This window comes from Castor canadensis, chromosome 1 (assembly GCF_047511655.1).
Source record: "Castor canadensis chromosome 1, mCasCan1.hap1v2, whole genome shotgun sequence".
In the NCBI taxonomy this organism is placed as follows: domain Eukaryota; kingdom Metazoa; phylum Chordata; class Mammalia; order Rodentia; family Castoridae; genus Castor; species Castor canadensis.
Genome location: NC_133386.1, coordinates 111,546,713 through 111,568,996, shown reverse-complemented (window position 1 = coordinate 111,568,996; position 22,284 = coordinate 111,546,713). Strand labels below are relative to the sequence as shown.

At 35.0% G+C, this 22,284-nt stretch overlaps 1 protein-coding gene and 1 pseudogene across 2 annotated transcripts in view; one reads left to right on the top strand and one right to left on the bottom strand.

Annotated features, from left to right (window-relative positions):
* Positions 1 to 1,781, bottom strand: part of Mre11 (MRE11 homolog, double strand break repair nuclease) — a 68,458-nt gene extending 66,677 nt beyond the window's left edge. Inside the window, exons 1-2 of one of the 2 annotated variants that reach the window (XM_020183392.2) lie at positions 1,653 to 1,781; positions 795 to 900 (exon numbers count right to left, since the gene is read on the bottom strand). In XM_020183392.2, coding sequence (XP_020038981.1) covers positions 795 to 814 — 20 coding nt within the window. In that variant the 5' untranslated portion in view covers positions 815 to 900; positions 1,653 to 1,781. Of the gene's footprint in view, positions 1 to 698; positions 901 to 1,652 lie in introns of both variants that reach the window. The other variant, XM_020183393.2, reaches the window with a different exon arrangement.
* Positions 1,782 to 18,477: 16,696 nt separating this feature from the next.
* LOC109698947 (olfactory receptor 4N5-like) lies at positions 18,478 to 20,934 on the top strand (annotated as a pseudogene).
* The last annotated feature ends 1,350 nt before the right edge of the window (positions 20,935 to 22,284 follow it).

Sequence of the window (22,284 nt, the reverse complement as noted above, 5' to 3'; positions counted from 1 at the left end):
TTGAGACAGGGCTCAAATACTTGCTGACTTGCCTAAGGTCACACAGCTAGTTCTGAATGATGAGTTGAAACCTGGATGAAAAACTCCTAAAGACTAAGGTTTTTTTCTATCTAACTTTTATAGTCCCTTTATTTATTTCCATTTCATTCAAATCATTTTCAATTTATTCAATACTAGAGCAATTTACCCTAAACTCTGCATAAACAGAATTGTATTGGCCAGTAAGATTTCATCATGAAAATTCGAGGATATCTGTTAAGTTTCAATATTTTGAGGCGAAGCCTAAGAACATAAGCTTTATAACAATAAAACAACAGTATGGGGTGTAGTGGTGCATGCTGGTAATCCCAGCTACCTGGGAGGCTTGAAGCAGGAGGATCAAGAGTTCAAGGCTAACCTTGGACAAGTTAAGTCCCTGTCTCCAAATAAAGAGGTTGATGTTAACTCAGTAGTAGAGTGCTTGTTTAGCATGTGTGAGACCCTGAGTTCAATTCCAGTATCACCGAAACAAAACAAAACTCAAAAAAATTACTGCATGATTCCAATCAATAGCTACATACTACTATTTTTAGTTAATACAGTCTGGATTTTTAAACATCCAAAATATTATTTTTGATGACTAACACTTTTGTTCACAAGTAGTTCCTTTCGATAATTTATTTTTTTCAGTACTAAGGCATGCTAGGCAAAGACACTACCATTTGAACCATGCTTTCAGTCCAGTTTTCTTTTTAGGTGATCATAGTTGACAGACTAGAAACTTAAAGGACTCCAAAAGTCAGTCACAGGCTTACAGCGAATCTGCAGGACTCATTTTTATGGTTTGTAGAGCTCTTGAAGGACCAGGTTCCTCTCCAATACCCTTGGATCCTGTGTTCAAGTATGTTAGAAAATCCAAGTCTAAAAACAAATATAATAATACACATATTAAGAAAGTCTGCATACAGCTAATCAATATGAGTTAGGATGAGTAGGGTACAGACTTCTTAAATAAGAAGACTGGCAATTTTGAAAAAACTCTCACTTTCATTTAAGCACCTACTGTACTCCTATTGTTTAAATGAGCTAAGAATAAAAAAAAAATCACACCTCCAGTGTCACTCTAGCTTCATTATCATGATTAATTTTACCTACTAGTTTCCTTTAATTGCTATTATGGAGTATTAGTGAATGTTAAATGAATGGGCAGAAAGGATCACATCCGGCTCTGGCTCAGTATACAACTCTGGATATGCAGAAATGTTTAAGTTGCATAAAGAGAATACTCTAGAGCATGGAGGCAAATCCATATTTCCTGTCCAAACATAAGATTAAAAGGTGGGCTTAATTTTGGAAGAAAAGGGCCCCATGTTTTAAACATAAGCCTACGGAAGAACACCTTTTAATTTCTCGAAGGCGCCAGTAGAACCAGTGAAAGATTTGGAAAGGAGTAGCTGCCACCACGAAACAATTCCTTCCACGTTAGGAAAGGCAGGTTCCGCGGGATTCCAAGCCTCACCAAGCCTCTCTAAGGGCCTCTGAAGACAGAAGGCGGGGCCTTCCAGACCCTCTCTCCAGTACACTAGGCCCACTTATCCCAAAAGGTTCCATTCGCTCTGGGATTCTGCCCCGGAACCCGCAAAACTAAAAGACGGATACGATTCCTAAGTTACCTCACTCCTGGACGCTTCAAAGCCCGACATCAGGACCCAAAGCTGTCTTCTGTACGATGAGAAGAGGAACTTGCAGAAAGAACCAGCCACGAATTAGGCGCGAGAGAACTGCACCTCCGTTCTCGCGACACCTCTTTGATGACGTAACACGTTATGTCCTCTTCCACTTTCCCGCTGCCTTGCCGGAGCCAATCCTGGGCAGCCGAGGAACAAACCCGGAAGCGAGGTTTGCGGAGATTTTTCATCGGTGAGTTCGGCTTGTGGTGTTGGTCCTGGAAGTCGCTTCCTGGTAGGGTCGCGCGGTAAGAAGTTCTAGGCTGTCACCTGTGGACCCCAGACAAGCGTTGAAGGTCGGGCTGTGTCCTGGCCCTAGGCAGGACTGAGGCGGCTTCTTTGCTCTTGGCTGATTGGAAGGCTGCAGGCGGTACTCCCGGGCCTGTACGTGAGCCCCTGGTGGCAGAGGCAGATCTGGCTGCTTTTTCAGTCCGCTGGGCAGACCAGCTAATTCATGGGCCTTCATGTCTGCTTTCCCCTACTGTTGCCCTTATGACCCGTATTCAGCACTTCCGTGTTGCTTTGCGCTGCGCTGAGAACAGTAGAATTATAGTGCTGTAAAAAATGAGTTGGACTTCTGAGTTAGATCTGGCCTTTTAGTTCCATTGAAGAGGTTTTGATCTGTGGCAAGTTGTTTTAATCTGTTCGAACTCTCCTGTATTTGTGTTTATAGCCCCCATCTATCACTAATTGCTTATGAGGAGTTGGCACTATTTGGATCTCTCTCAAAATGAAATGTGCCCTTTAAGTTAGGAAATAAACCCTATACTTCCTGAAGGGAATCATCAAGCAAGAATCTTGATCATTTTATTAACCTGAATCACGAAGATACATCCGAGTTTGACTTTTTAAATTAAACGTACCAAGAAACTTTATGTGTAATTTTTTGTTTTGAACAGTAAAACCAGAATTATGTATAAAGGGAGTTTTTATAAAACGGAAAGGCGTATTGGAGTAGGGAGTTTAAGATCTTTGCTATAATAGTACTATTTTCGACATAATTACTTGTTTATTGGCATATGTTCCGTGTTTAATAACTGATGGAAATAGTTTGATTATAAAGGAAAAAATGGAAGCTCCAAGAGAACTAATAAATCACAAGGTAATTGTGATTGGGGGAGGGGGTCCTCTCAGTAGACTCTGAAAACCTGGACAGGACTTAGAAACCCTTAAGTGCAATCCTTAAATTTTACAATGTAGTTAAAAGCCCAGAGAAATTACTAGTCATGAGTGATAGGTTTAAATTGCATTTTGTGCTCTTGTCACTAATAATAAACTTTAATACCACATTAGGATTATATACTATTAAATTTGTAAAGTTAACTGGAACAAAATCAGTATATCTTAGGGGTATGATTAACTAGGTCTTCTCAATGCATAACAGCCACAGTCATGCTAGATTTTAATTAAATCTAATGCTACAAACATTTCTTTTTTTGTGTGTAGTACTTGCTAGTCAAGCATTCAACCACTGATTCATCCCTAGTCGTCGTCCCCCCCCCCCCGCCACTTTTTATGTATTTTTTTTTGGGATGGGGTCTTGCTAACTTTTCTTGAGCTATCTTCTAACTAACCATCCTCTTGCTTCTATCTCCCAAGTAATTGGAATTACAAATGTATGCTATTCTTGGCTTAATGATACAAATATGTCTTAATATCTGCTATGTACAGGTGACATGTACCTATCAGTTAAATATGGTCCCTATTAAATTTACAGTCTTTTAACTGGCTAACATAAAAACAAAGTTTGTGGTGAAACAATATCACAACAAGAAGAGGAGAAAGCAGAGAGATCTAATTGAGAGGATAAAGAAAGAATAAAAGAGAACATTTAAAAATAGTCTATGAAATTCAGTGAGGGTTCAACAAGTATAGTTCAGTGATTAGGAAATTGTATTATTAGAATAAGTATCCTCATTTTCTTTGGTTGATTAAGGCTTATATGCTGTGTAACTCTTTAAGCTGATACTAATTTATAAGTTAATATAGCAGCCTAGCAGAATAAACATCCCTTCCTTCATGGAGACTGCTGTAATCCCCTATGATTGAGTGAATTATGATCCTCTTGTATATTTGTGGTGATTGAGTATAGTCCAATAAGTACTTATCATGTCTTTGCAGTCAGCCCCACTCACTTCTTAAGGTAAAGACATAGCTCTAGTTCATTATTGAATCCCATCAACCAGGCATTCTGTTCATATTAGGTGAAGAAGGGAGTAAAAGCCAAAATACAATTCAAAACAAGAAGTTAACTAAGAACTAAAGTTGTCTATCAGCAAACAGGACTACTTGTTAAACTAGTAAATTTTCCCAGGCATGAAACTATTAAGGTAGAAATAGGATAATTACAGTAGACCCTTGTTATCCTTGGGTATATGGCTCAGAGGAGACCACCATTGAGGAAAAACTGTCAATCAAGATGGATAGACTTTAAACACAACTGAGGATAACTGTGAGACTGACTGAGAGCTTCTGTGCATCAAGCTGTATAATGTGTGAGTGAGATTTTTTTTTTTTGACCACACTTGTTCAAAGCCATGTGTAACAAGTCTATGAGTACGACAGGCTTACTGTGTTAAAGATATTGTGGTAAAGACATCTGTGTTGATGACCGATTTGGACAGGTATTCTTTTAGGGACTATTTCAACTTTAAGAATCCTTTGTTTTTTAGGAACTGGAAAGTATTGTTTCTATTCATATTATTTGTCTAGTTTATAATAATCTTCAGTGGACCTGAATTTATTATATTAGTTAGAGTTTAAAACCGTGTAGCATTCATTACCCTTTACATAAAACTATCATACCTAAACCAATAGATTCAGAATAATACAGTTATTGCCATTGACTTAGTGGATAAAAACAACAAAGAAATAAGTGTTAGACCATAAAAGATCATAGATACCTGAAATCTATGAGTTCCAGTATTTAGTAAGTTTAGTGGCTTATCATAAGAAAACCACAAAAGAGTTTAGGTAGAGCTTTATTTGTACATGTTCACAAGATTGTTATCTATGCTATTGATAAAGATGTAAATACCCTTTGAACTAATATTTTTTGTATTTGTGTTTTCAGATTGTGACGACTAAAGCAGACATAATTCTTCTCTTGAATGTGTATACTCTAGTATTTGAATTTTTTAAAAATTTAGAATAGTAGTAAAGGTGGAAAACGAGTAAATGGTGATGGAAAACCAGACCCAGAAAATTCCTTGAACTTTTCTGAACGCTTTAACTAATTTGAACTGTTGGAAACATGTGGACACCCTAGCCGCACTGGTACTCAGAGTCTGTGTAGGTAATTCTAATGAAGACAAGGAAAAAGATGAAAAGTGGTATCAATTGCAAGAAATAATAGAAAAAGATCTGGAGGAGGGGGGCAGGGGGAAGAAATGACTCAAACAATGTATGCACATGTGAATAAATGAATAATAAAATTTTTAAAAAAAGAAAAAGATCAAAGCAGATTGCCTCTTTGTGCTGCTGAAAAAAAAAATCCTTGGGCTGTTGAAACAAAAATAAAAACAATAAAATAGAAGGAACAGTTACATAGTAGGAAAAGCAATGGGTTTGGAGCCAAAAGACCTGCATCTGAACCTCCATTTGATCTGTATCTTTAAGCAAATTCTACCATTTCTGAACCTCTAGTTTCTTATCTGTAAACATGGCCACCAACATATCTATCATTCAGGATTATGAAAATCAAATGAAGCAATGTATATAAAAGCACATGTTAAGTTAAAAATTGTGATGTTAAATATTGTTTAGGCGTTTAAAGATAATTATAGAGATAGCAAAGCATAGCACTGGTGGCTCATTCCTATAATCATAGCACTTGACAGGCTGAGATTTGGAAGATTGTGATTCCTGACCACCTTGGTCAAAAAAATTAGCAATACAATACCCCATCTTCACATAAAAAAACACCTTGTGGTGGTGCACACATTATCCCAGCAATGGCAGGAGGTGTAAAATAGGAGGATGCCGTCCAAGCCAGCATGGGCAAAAAGCCAGACCCTATCTCCAAAATAACCAGGTAAAAACCTGTAGTAATGGCTCATGTGGTAGAGTACCTGCCTAGCAAGCATGAAGCCCTGAGTTCAAACCCAGTACTATCAAAAAAGAAGCAATCCTATATATTTTTAGATTATTTATATTAGGTCATTAGGATCAGACTACAGTTAAGTGTCATTTACGCTAGATAGATTGAAAATGAACACTTAGTGAATACCAACCATACCAGGTGCCACACTACATTGTTTAATTTAATCCGCATCCCTATAAGAAAAGGTAAGCTTAATTAGCATAGAATCATCCAAGTAGAATTAACACCAAAAATCAGTTCTTCCCACTTGGCCATTTCTATTTCATTTTACTATGTTCACCTTTGCCTGTGTTGGTAAACTGAAAACTAAAAGGGTTTTGCATTTTTTAATAATCCTAGAGCATGCTGCAGCATACCACAGGCCCATATGTCAAATTGAAAAGCACTGCCTGTTGGCATGTTTCTAAAGCTGTATTTGGAAGGAATTGAGCCCTTTAACTCCTGAATTTCCTTGTCCTTGTTTTATTTTTTTTTTAAGTTTTATATACTCTGTATGTTGATATGAAGATCCTATTATAGAAAAATTAATGTTATGCTTTCTTTATAGGTGAAATATATAAACTATGTGATGTAGTTATGACCTATATTGTTCTTCTAGGCCAACCTGTGAGAAATAAGCCCTAATTGGAGCAGGAATAAATGTGTAGTTTGATATTCAGACAATTATGTCTTTAGAAACAAGTGAGTACAGTTAACATTAACTTGTTTATTATTAAATCAGTTGCCCTCACTGCAAAAAGAAATTTTAAATTATTTTCATTTTCAAGTCATCTGCTAATAATTTTTTTAAACTTAATTAAATCTAAAGCCACGGGACAATTTTATTTATTGTTTTGCTTTGATTTGGATTCTTAAAAGATCTCTTCTCAGCCTACTATTGTAAGCCTTCTTTCCAAGAATGCCACTCAGAGGAACACTAGGAAGAAAGATGAGTGTATTTCTCTTCATTGAGCATCCTACATGGACACTTTGGTATTGTCCATGAGCTGGTGGCACAGGGGGCAGATGTTTATGCAGTGACTGTGGATGACTGGACATCTTTACACAGTGCTTGTAAGTGGAATAATACCAGAGTGGCTTTTTTCTTCAGCATGATGCAGATATCAGTGCTCAGACAAAAGGCCTCTTGCCCCCCTTGCTACTGGGGACAGAGACAGCGAAGATACTGCACCTCCTTCTGATGAACTGTTAAATCAAATCAGGTCTGAGGAAAATTTGGAAGAAACTGCATTTGATATCAGCAGGAGGACAGGTATCTATCACTACCTGTTTGAAACTGGAAAGATATACAAATTCTTCACCTCAGTCTTAATGGTTCTAGTAATTTTCTTAAGTTTCTAAATACCAGTGTTTCCTTTGTGTGAGATGTAAGATATTCTCATAATACAAAGTGGGTATCAAATGTCATAATTCAATTATTCATTGGTCTTTATACTGTTCTTCCAAATAAAATTGGAATTGCCTGATCTTGCTGTCAGAATGTATTTGAACATTGTTTGGATGCATCTTTAATGATTTCTGTGGAGTTTTTGAGTTTTTATTAGAAGTAGTTTTAATGTATCTATAAAAACTTGACACAGATAATATAGAAATTAAAGATATTTTTGGTGCTGTCTTGAGAGAAGTGTATTTTTAAGTATCCCATATTTTGGGTGTTTATTGAGCATTTAGTATTGACATACATTGTCAAAAGGCAAGGTAACTCAGAACTTCAAAAGGCTTTAATACACTGGTGTAGTTCAATTGTCTTTTCTACATTATGATAGCCCAGTTACTTTCATTCTAAACCAGAAAAACTAACATTAGTAACTTGAATCCTTTTAAATTAAAAGAATTTGAAAAGCTTAGATATTTGCTTATTAGAATGTGGATCATTTTCATAAATATAGTGTCTCCCCTGCCACAATTCACACAATCTTGTGACAGTCCTGCCTCACCCTGGTCAGACCACATGATCCTTATTTTTATGATGATCTAGTATGAGCTTTTATATATGTACACAGCCATACCTTGGCCAAAAGACCATACCTGCTATTCAGGTGTTTTTACCCGCCTGTCTTTAAGTATATACATATGTATGTCTGTCTATATATGATCATATATGTATCTATATATACATTTAACTTAAAAGTCTAGCTTCCACATATGAGGGAAAACATGTAACCTTTGACTTTTTGAGCCTGGCTTACTTTGCTTAACATGAAGTTCTCCAGTTCCATTCATTTACCTGCAAACAACATAATTTCATTCTTCTTAATGGCATAATAAAACTCCATTGTATATATAGACCACATTTTCTTAATCTGTTCGTCAGTTGTGGAGCATTTGGGCTGTTTCCAAAGTTTGACTCTTGTAAGTAGTGGTGCAGTAAACACAGGTGTGCAAGGGTCTCTGTCATTTCATGGAGCACATTCCTTCGGATGGATGCCTAGAAGTGGTATCTCTGGATCAGATGGTAGTCATACTTTTAGGTTTTTGAGGGGCCTTCATACTGTTTTCTCTAGTGGTTGCACTAATTTATGTTCCCACCTACAGTGTAGATGTGTTCCTTTTCCCGACATCCTCACCAGTATTTGTTGTTATTGATAGCCATTTTTACTGGAGTGAAGTAGAATCTAAATGTACTTTTGATTTGCATTTTGCATTTGCTTTATGGCCAAGGATGTTGAGCATTTTGTCATAAGTTTATTGGCCAGTTGTACTTCTTTTGAGAGTTGTCTATTCAGTTCATTTACCATTTTATTAAGTGGATTGTTGATTCTTTGAGAGGTTAGGTTTTTTTTTTTGCAGTACTGGAGCTTGAACTTAGGCCCTTCACATTGAGCCACTCAACCAGCCTTATTTTTGTGAAGGGTTTTTTGAGATAGGGTCTCACGGAACTCTGCATAGGCTGGCTTTGAACCGTGAACCTCCTGATCTCTGCCTCCTGAGTAGCTAGGATTACAGGTATGAGCCACCAGTCCCAGATGAGAGGTTAGTTTTTTTGAACTCCCTGTAAACTGGTTATGTATCCCTTGTCAGATGTATGACTGGCAAAAATTTTCTCCCATTTTGTAGGCTGTCTCTTCAGTTTGGTGACTATTTCCTTTGCTGTGCAGAAGGTTTTTAGTTTGATGCAGTCCCATTTCTCAATCCTTTGTCTTAACTGCTGAGCTATTGGAGTTCTAGTCATGTAATTATTTTCTGTGTTTATGTGGTCCAGTGTGTTCCCTATTTTTCCTGGTTTAATTTCACTGTTTCAGATCTTACATTAAGATTTTTAATACATTTTGAATTGATGCTAGTAAGGTGAGAGACTGGGATCTAGTTTTAGTATTCTGCAGGTGGAAATCCAGTTTTCCTGCCACCATTTGTTGAAGATGCTGTATTTTCTCCAATGCATATTTTGGGCACCTTTGTTGAAAATCAGATGGCTGTAGTTGCATGGGTTTGTGTCAGGTTCTTCTGTTTTATTCTATTGGTCTTCATGTCTGTTTTTGTGCCAGTACCCTGTTTTTATTATTATGGGTTTGTAGTATAAATTTTAAGTCAGGGATTGTGATACCTCCTGTTTGCTCCATTGGCTTGGGATTGCTTTGATTGTTCAAAGTTTTATGTGCTTCCATAGGAACTTTAAGATTGACTTTTATTTCTTGGTGAAGAATATTATTGGAATTTTGATGGGGATTGCATTGAACATGTAGATTGCTTTTGGTAGTATAGTCATTTTTACAATACTGATTCTGCTGATCCACAAGCATGGGATGTCCTTCCATCTTCTAATGCCTTTGTTGATTTCTTTGTTTAGTAACTTGTAATTTTCATTGTATGAGTCAGTCATCTTCATTAAGTTTATTCATAGACATTTTAATTTTTTGAAGGTATCATGAATGGTTTTGTTTTCCTGATTTCTTTCTTAGATTGTTCACTGTTTGTGTGTAGAAATGGTGTTAATTTTTGTGTATTGACTTTGTATCCTTCTGCTTTGCTTAAAGTGTTTATGAGATCTAAGAGTTTTTTGGTTGTGTTTTTATGGTCTTTCAGGTATAAGATCCTATCAGCTGCAAATAGGGACAAGTTCACTTCTTTCTTCCCTATTTGAATCCCTTGTATTTTTTTTTTTGATTTTCTCATTGTTCTGGCAAAGAATTCCAGCACTATGTTGGATAAGAGTGGGGAGAATGGACACCCTTGCCTTGTTCCTGGTATTGCCAGAAATGGTTTCAGTTTTTCCCCATTTACTAAGATTTTGACTATAGGTTTTTCAAATATAGCCTTTATAATGTTGAGGAATGTGCCTTTTATTCCTAATTTCTTCAGAGCTTTTATCATGAAAGGATGTTCAATTTTGTCCAAGACTTTTTCTGTATCTATTGATATGATAATGTGGTTTTTGCCCCTTATTCTGTTTATATGTTGTATTATATGAATTGATTTGCAAATATTGTCCCATCCTGGAATGAAACCTTTGGAAAAGTTTGCTCCATGCTTTCCTGGTTTTAGGGGTTTGGGCTGAGAGGTCTGAGTTGATTCTTACGTGTTTACCTTTGTATGTAAGCTGACATTTTTCTCTTGAAGCTTGCAGTGTTATTTCTTTGTCTTCTAGATTTGGCATTTTAATTATGATGTGTCATGGAGTTCTTTTCTGATCATGTCTATTTGGCATTCAAAATATCTCTTGTATATAAGTGTCTATATTGTTAACATAGATTTGGGAAATTTTCTTCAATGATTTAATTGAATAGATTTCCTATGCCTTTACTTTGTAGTTCAACTTCTTCTTCTACCTTGTGAATTCTTAGTTTGGTCTTTTGATTGTGTCCAAGAGTTCTCATATGTTGTTTTCATGTGCATTAATTTTTTTTCTTTGATTGTTTGCATACAGTGGCTGCTCAATCTTGTCTTTCAGCTCTGATATTTTTCCTTCTGTTTGATCTTATTTGATATTACTGTCCATTGTGGTTTGTATTTGATTCATTGAGCTTTTCATTTCTAATATTTCAACTTGATTATTTTTCATAATTTCCATTTCCTTGCTGAATTTCTCTTCCATAATGCTAACTTTCTTGTCTAGGTCTTGGATTGATTTCCTAACTTCATTTATATTTATTTGAGTCCTCTTTTAGGTTTCTGATCATTTTTAATAGTAAGCTTCTGAATTCTCTCTCCAACATTTTGGCCAATTCGTTATCTTTGGATTCAGATGCTGAGTTGTTGTGGTGGGAGTTTGAAGGTGAGACATTGCCTTGGTTTTTAATATTTAAATTTCTTTTGCTGTATTTTACACATCTGTTGGTCTAATACTGCTTTTACTTCCTTGGATGAGTGGAGAACCTACTGCAGAAGTGAGGTAAATAATTCAGGAATAGATCAAGTATTTGAATGTGTAAGGAACAATTGAAGCCCTAATCTGTCTTTCCAATAAGGTTGTATGGGAGCAAAATTCTTATTTCTAAAGGGATGATCTGAGAGCTTAACACTCATTGAGGGTATAAGGATTAGAAACTGAGTAGTGTATGGGTTGCATGTGGGGAAGAGAGGGGATGGTAGGACCAAGGGATGGGAGATATAGGAAATATTAGTATGAGAAGGCTCTAGATATCAATAACTGGCAAATAGAATTAAAGAAAAAAGAGAAATACTTGAACAAGAACAAATTAGCTTCAGATAGGCTTGCCCTTCCCACAGAGGACAGAGACAGGCAGGCACTGCAAATTGTTTCTGTGTTGTCTTTGGTTTGGTATATTTTTCAGGTATCTAATTGCTGTTTTATGTTTCTCCTGTGCTTTCCTGTCTTTGGCTCTTCTGTATTTAGTCTCTTCTTTGTTATCCAAACTCATATTCATGTGGCCTGTTGCAGAAAGTGTCTAGTCTCCCACCATCTTCCTGTTGATGTCTTTAATTCCTGGAAATTTCCCCTGGAAACCCCAAAATTTTGCTTTTGGGGACTTAAGTAGAAATTATCTAAGTTAGCACTTTCACATTGAAACAATATGAGCCCCATATAGAATTTTAAGTTTTTCTAGTAGTCATATTAAACCAGAACATTTTAAATATGTACTTAACACAGTATACCCAAAATACTCATTTCCACATGAGATGCATATTTAAAAATTATTGAGAGATCTTACATTCATTTTGGTAGTAAATCTGAAAAATACAATGTATTTTACACACATCTTAATAGAAACTAGACACATTTTAAATTTCTAGTAGCCCTGTTTGACTAGTGGCTGCCGTATTGAATAACACAGATCTAGATACTAAGACATTCCCAGAGGCACAATAGGATATTTAAGAACAATAAACTTTGAGTTACACAAATCTGGGTTTAAATCTTGATTGCTACATATGTGTATGTTACTTTGAGCAAATAACCTCGGTTTTTTCACATATAAAAAGGGTAGTATCTTTTTTCTTGCATTTTTGCAGGGAATGAATGAGGCACAATGCAGATAAAGTACCTACCATTGTAGGTAGATACTGCAAAAGTAATATTCCCAGCACTCCTAGCAGAGATGTCCTTCCTATCTCAGTCATTGTATCCTTGAAAATTAAAGATGTAACTCTCTCTTTATGCTGCTATAGCTCTGACAAAACTTTCCAGTAACATTTACAGCATAGAGCTTTCAGAAATCCAAGCAATTCACCAGGCATGGTTGTGAGCACCTGTCTAGCTACATGGGCAGCAGAGATAGGAGGATCATAATTCACAGACAAAAGTTAGTGAGACCATATCTCAAAAACAAGCCAGGCATGGTGGCACATGCCTATAATCCCACGTACTCAAGAGACAAAGGCAGACCACCTGCAAAAAAGCAGAAGACCATATCTGAAAATCAGAAGCTAAAGAGCTAGGGATATGACTCAAGTGAACAAGGCCCTGAGTTCAATCTTCACTCTTGACAAAAACTACTGGAACTACTCTGTGGAACTTGGGGGAGGAGGGAAAGAAAAGAGAATCAGAGAGAGTCAACAATATTGAAATACAGAACTTCTGTGTAGATAGAGGGTATAATGATGTATACTAAAAGCTGTTGAATAATGGGAGGTGGGTGGGAAGAGATAAGGGAGAGTAACGGAAGCGGTTGAACTGACCCATAGTAAAGTCATACATGGGTATACACTGAGAAGCCCCTTTGAACATTGACTTTGGAATTAATGAAAGACAGCACTATAAAATAGATACAGTGTGTGGGTGGGGGTGTACTTGTGGAATGGGAGAGGGTGAATGGAGGAGATGAAGGTGAGGGAATATGGTTGATGGGCTTCATATACATATATGAAATAGAACAATGAAACCTTGCAATTGCTTTAAGTGGGACAGGAAGCGGTTCAGGGTTGGGGGCATTCTAACATGTACAATGTAAGCTTATTCACAATTGTCACAATGAATCCCCCCTGTACAACGAAGGTATCCCAATAAAAATGAGAAAAAATCCAAGAAGCTCCAATCCTAGGAAAAACATTTGAATACCTGCTGAATTTTCAATAGGAAGCATCAAAGAAAGCCAAGTATCAAAGGTCTCACAAAAGGTCTCACTTCAAAAGAAGACTCAAGAAATAAGCAGAATAAAGGAGAATACAATTACGCATCTTGCATAACCGAAACTTTAAACCCCTTGAGCTTCCTCCTTACAGTCCTGTCAACCACATTCTACTCTACTTCTATGAACTTGCCTGTTTTAACTACCTCATATAAATGGAATAATGCAGAGAGGAAAAAAAAAGAAGTTCTTAATGAACAGTCTGATTTCAAGATTACCTTTGAAACAGCAGTATGGTTTTAGTGGATGAAACATATGGTCCAATAGAAGAGATGGGCATACAGGTGAGTAGAGTTTAGAAACACATCCAGATATAGATTTGATTGTTTACAAAGGTGCCAAGGAATTTACTGAAACATCTCTTAAATAAACGGTGACAGAAAAATGAATATTTATTTGGGAAAAATGAACTTGTACATAGGCAGAAAGAATACTATTTGGTGACAGGTTAGATTGAATCATTTGGAGATGTTTGAAATATTCTGTATCATTTGGAGATGATTGAAATATTCTGCATCTTGATTGTTGTGGTGATTGTGCAGGTATATCCCTTTCAAAAGTATTCAGATCCCATGATAGAATGCAGTTTTTGTACATAAATTGTATTTCTATGAAGTTAATTTTTAAATGGTACTTTGAGGCAGGGTCATTTTTGTAGCCCAGACTGGCCCCAAACTCAAGATCCTCCTGCCTCAGCCTCCTGAGAGCTGGGATTATGGATATGAACCACCACACCAGACATCAATAAATTGATTTTTTTAAAGTCCATATTCTAAAACGAGTGAATTTTTTTGTTATTTTTCTATAGCAAGCAGGAATACATGATCATCTCTTTCCCAAATTATAGGGAATATGGTTTATGAGGATATTCAGGATACTACTATGAGTTATAAAAAATACATTTTACCAATTCACTGGAATTTTAAAATCCCAAGAAACAAGCTTTTATAAGAAACAGTTTCTCTATTAAATGACAGAGAAGGAAATAAAACAATTGTCCCCAAATTCAGATGATTTGGCAGATTCAATAAATTTGAAAATGTGGCTAGTTACTATATAAGAAGAAGTTGGTTTGCTTTTAAAATAATTTAGGTGAGTACTGTTAGAATCTGGAGTATGGTACCAAAATGGTTACAGCATCTACTTCTCTGAAGCAAGCCAATTTCTTATTTAAGTACTTAAAAACTAAGCAGACAGACTGAAATGGTTTCTTCTGTTCTATATCTATAGAGTTAGACACACAAAACATAATCAGCATGGATTTTTACTAAAATATTAAATAATATTAAGTAATTTATTAACTTTATTAATACTTTAACTTCAATAAATACTTCCTGATTCTACATTAAATGTATTTTAAAACTTTACAGATAAGATTTGGTCTTGGGTTTTTTCTCCATCTCATGGACATTTTGGCCTTTTTATTTAATTTCAGTGAAAGAAGGATAAGCCAAAATTCTGTTTTTATTGTTTTAGTTTTGTGTAATAAAGTACAAACCACACTCCATAGCTAGGACAGTACATTTTATGTTTACTTTTAATCAGTAGCTTTTCCCAAGTGAATTTGAAGTAGTGTATAACTGAAGATAACATAATAAAAAATAAAAGATTCACACCCCATTAGAAAAAAGTAGTAAATAAACCACCTAGGTTAATGTTTTTGTATCTACTGACAAACTGTTTCCAAGTTTTTGATGTTGGAGAAGAGGACAATTGATACACGATTGTTATTTGATCAAATAAGCTGCATTATTTTTATAAGTAAAATTTCAGACTTATTTTTTAACTAAAATTTACTTGATTATTGTAATTTGTAGTGGTATACCATATATACAGTAAAGTTCAGAAGTCTTGCTTAACCAGACAACATGAACATGCCCATGTAAACTGCCTCCTAGATAAAGGTATAGAGCAGAACTAGTCCCCTCAAAACCTACTTTGCTCCCACTCTCTGCCTTTTTTCAAAGGTTACCTCTATTCTAATTCTATCACCATTATTTAGTTTTTGTTTACTTAAACGGAATCATTTACTATGTACGTTTATATGTTTCTCTTCTTTCACTAAATAATATGTCTTTAAAATTCATTCCACATTTCTACATGTAGAGGGTTTCTCCTTTTTTTATTGCTGTATTCTGTTTAAGAACATACAATAATTTATAGACACGTTTTATTTTAGGCTGTCTTATGAGTTGTTTTATACTCTCTCTTTGGATTGTTTCTAGTTTGGAGCTCTTGTGACTAGTGCTGCCTAGAATATTTTAGTATATTGTTTTGGTACAAATGTTATACATTTCGGTATATGCCAATATTAGGACTGGGGCTACTTGTATTCATCTTTAGTAAAAGCTGCCAACATAGTTTTTCAATGTGGTCATACCAATTTTTGTTGCTTTTTTTGAGACAGTCATCTTATGGAGTTGCCCAGTATGGCTGGTGGGCTTAAAGGATCCTCCTGCCTCCACCTCTGAAGTAACTGAACTAGTCATGTGCTACCAAACCTAGCTCAATTTATACAATTAACAGCAGGTAATGAGAGTTGCACTTGCTGTATATCCTCTGAATGCTTGCTACTGCTAGTTTTGTTCTTGCTGTTTTTATTTCATAGCTATTATAGTATGCGTGTACTAATAACTCTCTTCCAGTTTTAATTACATACTCTGGGTGACTAATGATGTGAAATATTTTATCATATGTTGATTGGCTCTTTGGATCTCCTCTTTTGTGAAGTGCTTGTTCATCTTTCTCCATTTTCTTATTGAGTTATGTGCCTATTGTATTGGCTCGTGAGAATTCTTCATATATTCTGGATAGTGGTCATTTGTTGTCTGTATGCATTGTAAAAATGTTCTCCAACCCTGTGGCTTGACTTCACACTATTAAGTGATTTCAATGGAGAGAATATCTTAATTTAATGTTCCATCATTTATTGTTTTTCTTATGATTAATACTCTTTGTTTATTGTTGAAGAAATACTGGGGCTGGGAGCATGACAAGTAATAGAGTGCCTGCCTAGTAAGCATGAGGTACTGAGTTCAAACCTTTGTACTGCCAAAAAAAGAAATATTTGCCTACCCTAAGACCATGAAGTTTTTTAATAGTTATCATCTAGAAACTTTAGCATTTTACCTTTAGTGCTATAATTCATCTTAATTTGATATTAGTGTTTGATGCATGATAGTTCATTTTTCCCAGATGAATATCCAGTTTATCCAGTGCTACTTATTAAAAAGACCTTTCCCAAGGGGGGAAAAATGACCCAAACATTGTATGCACATATAAATAATAAAAAAAAAAAGACCTTTCCCAAATACACACAGGTGAGACTGATGCTACTGGCCCAGAGACCCCATTTTGTCAACCACTGAGTCAGCAGAATCTAAGTCATTAAAAAGAGGTTACATTATCCAAGGATTTTATCTTACTATTACATACTGTGTGAGTTAAATGGTTTGAGCATTGCTGGCTTTCATGTGACAAGAGATATGCTCCAGAATCCTCAGAATCCCATGAAGACATTATTTTGAAACTTCTGGGTCCTTTAATTTTCATATTTCTTTCTCAATGATTTCTAGAGAAAATTTCATGCTCTTCAACTTACTTGGTTTTTCTGGCAATGCTCTTGACACTGCTTTTAGCAGTTGCTAAATAAAATGAAAGAATCATAAAACAAAAACCCTGTGCTCAGAGAACTTGAAGTTTTCTGAGGAGGGTTGTTTTGGGTATATGGGGTCCAGATTCATGGTGTATTCTTAAGAACAGATGCTGAAAGCACAGAATTGTGTCATTTAAGACACAATTTTAAGAAATGGGCAAATGAACCGAATATTAAGTTTTTCAAAGGAAGAAATACAAATGGCTGGGTACAAATGCTTAACATGCCCGGCCATAAAGATAATGCAAATCAAAACCACATTATAACTTTCCCTCATTTCTGTTAGAATGGCTATGATCAAGAACACAAACAACAACAGATGTTGATAGGGATGCAGGGGAAAAATGGAACCCTTACACAGTGTTGATAGGAATGTAAATTAGTACAACCACTATGGGTTGCAGTATGGAGGTTCCTCTAACAACTAAAAACACAACTTCTATATGATCTATCAAATACCACTTTTAGGCATATAACCTAATGAATGTAAGTAGTGATACAATAAAGACACTCACATACCATTGTTTTTGCAGCATTATTCACAATAGCCAAGCTATAGAAACAGTACAGATATCCAATAACTGATGAATGGTTATGAAAATGTGATAATATATCTCATAATGGAATATTGTTCAGCCATTAAGAAGAATGAAATTATTTCATTCATAGGTAAAAGATGGAAGTAGAGAACATCATGTCAGGTGAAGTAAGTCAGGTTCAGAGAGACAAAGGTCACATGTTTTCAGTCATATGTGGATGATAGATCCAAATACAATATGCTTCAGATCTCTTAAGAGCAGATTTAAAACTGAATTCCAATTGCTTTATTTTTCTCATCTCTCGAACAAATATATTAAGATATGTGTTCTGTATGGACAATTCTAGCTCTTTTTAGCTTTAATTTTATTATCAATATAGTAAAAAGCTTTTATATGTTCTGAAATAAGTGATGGGTTATGCAAAAATATTTGTGAGAAGAATATCTAGGTAACATCATGAGATTTGGGGAAGAAATAGATTATGGGTGTATGGTAACCAAATGAGTAAATATTAACAAGAATTTAAGCACAGGATGTAGGTTAGATGTACCACTGGGATGTAGCCAAAGTTGTAACTAGCAAAATACTTCTGAGTTTGATTAAAAGTACAGATCTTGCTTAAGATCCTGATGCCAATTTGAAGTGATAATTTACAAGGTCAGCAAAGCAGAGCAATGCAGATGGAACTTGCAGTGCATAAATTCAGACAATAAAGAGAAAAGTAACAATCAAGAACTAGTGATTCTATAGTAAATGAAGGAGTGAAGTGACTACAAAATCACTTTGTTCTATGAGGATAAAGGGAAGGGACCAAAACCCAGGAAGTAACCACAGTGAACTACCACTAATAATAAAAACAAGCCAACAACAAGGAGAACCTTATTTTGTTTTTTTTAAATCAGGAAATTCCTAATACACTCAATCATAGTGGCCCAGTGGTCTACTGGAACATAATTATTTAGAAATACATGGTTAAATGGGAGTGAAAATTTTGCCAGAAAGTCACTGTCTTAGTGAGGATTTAGGAGTATCCTAATAGAAGAATTATGGGGTATAAGTTGTTTTTAACTAGAAAATATTGGTTGTGGCAAATATTGTTTTATGTATAATGGATTGGTCAAATAGAAGAAATGGTGTTTATAAGTGATGACATATTTTGCTTTGTTCTTCAGATTCAGAAATGATGAAGACACAGAATAGCACACTGGTGGCAAAATTCATGCTGTTCCGTCTGACAGTCTCAGGATGCTGTACTCCTGATGTTTGTGCTAATCTCAATTTTGTACTTTATAGTCCTTCCTGGAAATTTTCTTATGATTTTCATCATAAGATCAGATCTTAGACTCACAGTCTTCCTCTGTTTTTTCTTGGGTAACTTAAACCTTCCTAGAAGACTCTTACTCTTTAATTATTGCTCCCAAGATGCTGATGGATCTCCTCTATGAGAGGAAGATAATCTACAGAAGTTGCATCACTCGGCTCTTTTTCTTTCACTTTCTTGGTGCAGGAGACGTGTTTCTTCTTGTTGTGATGGCCTTTGACCACTACATTCCCATATGTCGTCCTTCACCTAATGAACCTCTATGAACTCTGCTATGCATTATTGTTGGCTCTGTGGCTTGGAGACTTGCCCGTTTCATTGTAAAACTGAACTTTATACTGTGATAAGTGAACTTTGGGCCTTTCTGTGGCCCAAACCAACTAGGTAAATTCTTCTGTGGTGTTTTGCAGATCATCAAGCTAACCTGCACTGATATATTTGTAGTGGAGTTCCTGATGTTCTCTAACAGTGGCCTTCTCACCCTCCTGTGCTTCCTGGGACTTCTGTCTTCCTATACAGTCATCTTATGTCATGTAAAGGGACAGTCCTCTGAAAGGAAGAACAAGGCTCTGTCCACATGGCATCACTCATGTTGTAATTGTGTTCTTCATGTTTGGACCTGCCATTTTTATCTACCCTCACCCCTTCTGAGTTCTCCCTCCTGATGAAGTTCTTTCTCTCTTCCACAGTCATCTTTCCTTTGATGAATCTTGCAATTTATATGTTTCAGAACCAAGAAATGAAATCTCTCATGTGGAAAATGCTAAATCAGTATGTGGCTTGCTCAATGGAATAAAGGAATGAGAAGAGTAAACAAGGAGAAAACCCAGTTGGAATCAGTTAAATTGAATTGAATTAAATCCAAAAATCAGTCATTTAGCAAATATTATATCAAACTAATTTTCTGATACTATCATAAGCAAATGTATAAGACAAGTACAATTATTTGACTCCTCAGGTTAAATTCAACTGGATAAAGACAGGTTCAACTATTAAACTAGAAAACAATAGTATCAGAGCTGTTGCTCTGATATAATTAAAAATAGTGTTATACTAAAGATTGACTGGAGAGGTATTAAGTACCTTACTTTTGATTCTGTTAGGTGTTTAGCTGATACCAACATTTTGATACATTTTAAGACTGTAAGGAGGAATCAGTTTGAAAGTGGGAGGAGTGATGTTGGAGATGTTAGTAGGGTCATTTTTTTAGATACTAGAAAACTTTAGGAAGTATGTTTAATTGTTAAAACTTCAATAGGAGATAATAGAAAGATTTTAAGGAGATTATCTAATGTTTCTTGTTTGACTTAATCCAGAATTCTCAAGATTCTGGATAAGGGGCATGAATATAAACTGTCACTAAGTGGAAAGTATCATGCTGTTACACATTTTGAGAATGCTTAAAGTCTTAGTTATTTTTCCTAATTTGCTAGAGGAAAAGAAAGCAGTAATATTTCATGGAATTTGTCATGATACAGTTTAACTGTGTTTTTAAAAGTTTTGTAGAGTTTTTGCGATAGTTCTTATTGGCTATATTTTTAAATTGTAGGAAGGATTTGAATTCACTAACAAGTGATTTCACCTTGAATACAACAATAATACTATATGGTATGTCAGTCATCATTTCATTGCAGGTAATGAAACTGTTCTGGTTCTGCTTTATAAATGAATGTATATAGAATATTTGATGTTTATAAATCATAGGAAGGGCTGGAAGACTAGGTTGTGGATTTGGCATCTAGAAATAAATCTTAAAACAGTACTAATAATTTGGTGTGTCTAAGAAATTACTCTATTATAGCAAGTCGTTACTATACTCTGCAATTATAGATAGTGTATACAAACAACACTTTTGACTGCTGGCTCCAGTAATATAGCATTTGAATCATAGCTAATGATCAGGAAAATGATCCTGATCTACTCTAACACTTCTACCCCACAAAAGTAGAAACTTTACATCCTGAAGTCACTGCCAACTTCCTTCATTTCTACATTTAAATTTACACATGAGTTAGATTTTAATTTTGGATGTCTATCAATGAGCCAGATATATAGAGTCTTATAAAAGCTACAGATAAGCTTCAAACTGCCAAAATTCCATTTACATTAGGAAGAATTTGTCAATTTTGGCTCTATTGGCATTTGGACCAAATAATTCTGTGTAAATTGTAGATTGTGAGTAGCATGACTAACCCTGATTATTAAATGCCAATAGTAATTCCTTCTTTGTAACAACCAAAAATATCTGCAAATACTGCTAAATGCCCCATCAAATGAAAACTTTCTAAGAGTGAACATAGCATTAAAGTTATTTATTTTGACTATATTGATCTTATAGTGAGATGAAAGACATTTCTAGGAAAGTAACATTAACTTAAGCATATATAATTACAGTTTGTAATAACTAATATCCATGATGTAATAAAAATTGCTACACTCACAAAAAGATTGAAACATATTATGAAAATGTAGGAAAAAGTAACTGAAATATAACCAGAGATTATCCAAAGTGTGGAGGTAAGCAACAATATCATAGTAATATTAATAATAGTATATTTCAGATAACAGAAAATATAGTTAATTCATAAAAGGATTGAAGATTTCAAAAGAATTGGAATCTATATAAAGAATTAAGTGAATATTCTGAAGTTGAAAAATTATGAAGTTACAAATTCATTAGATTAGTTTGAAATTAAATTAGCCATAAGAGAAGACTAAAAATGAAGTGGACTTTAAATCAATACAAAAACATGAGGTCCTGAATGCAATCTCCAGTAATACCAAAGAAATAAATAAAAATCAATACCAATGGGAGATGGAAGATGTAATGAAAATCTCTTTTCTATGTGTATTTGAAATTCAAATGAATAGGAAAAGAATGTGAAGGACAGAATATTTGGAGATATTTGGCGATTACCAAGAATAATCACAAGCCAGTAAAAGACATCAGCCCAGGTCGAAAAAACAAAAACAAAACACTGCAAACTAAAAGAATGAACAGCAAGAAAGACCCACTGACATAAACTTAAGACATAAAAATCAAAGATAAAATTAATGTTAGGATAAACTGGGACAAGGGTCAATACTTCAATCTGAAAGAAATAAGTGTAAGAAAGTGTAAGACTTTCTTCATAACACAAACACAGAAATCAGAGAAAATGAATGGCATCTTTAAGTGCTAAAAAAGAAATGCCAGCCTAAAAATTTACATGAGATTAAAAATATTTTAAATGAAGGTGAAAAAAGACATTATCTTGGTGATAGTCCAATATGGCTTGTAGAATTAGTAGTCTACATGATTTAACACTTTCTTGAAAAGGAAAGATAAAGCATTGAGTCATGATTGATAAAAACTGCACAACTCTTACTCTTATCAAAAGACTAGTAAGTACACATTTCCACACACACACTAATTGTGCTATTTAAGTGTTTCTG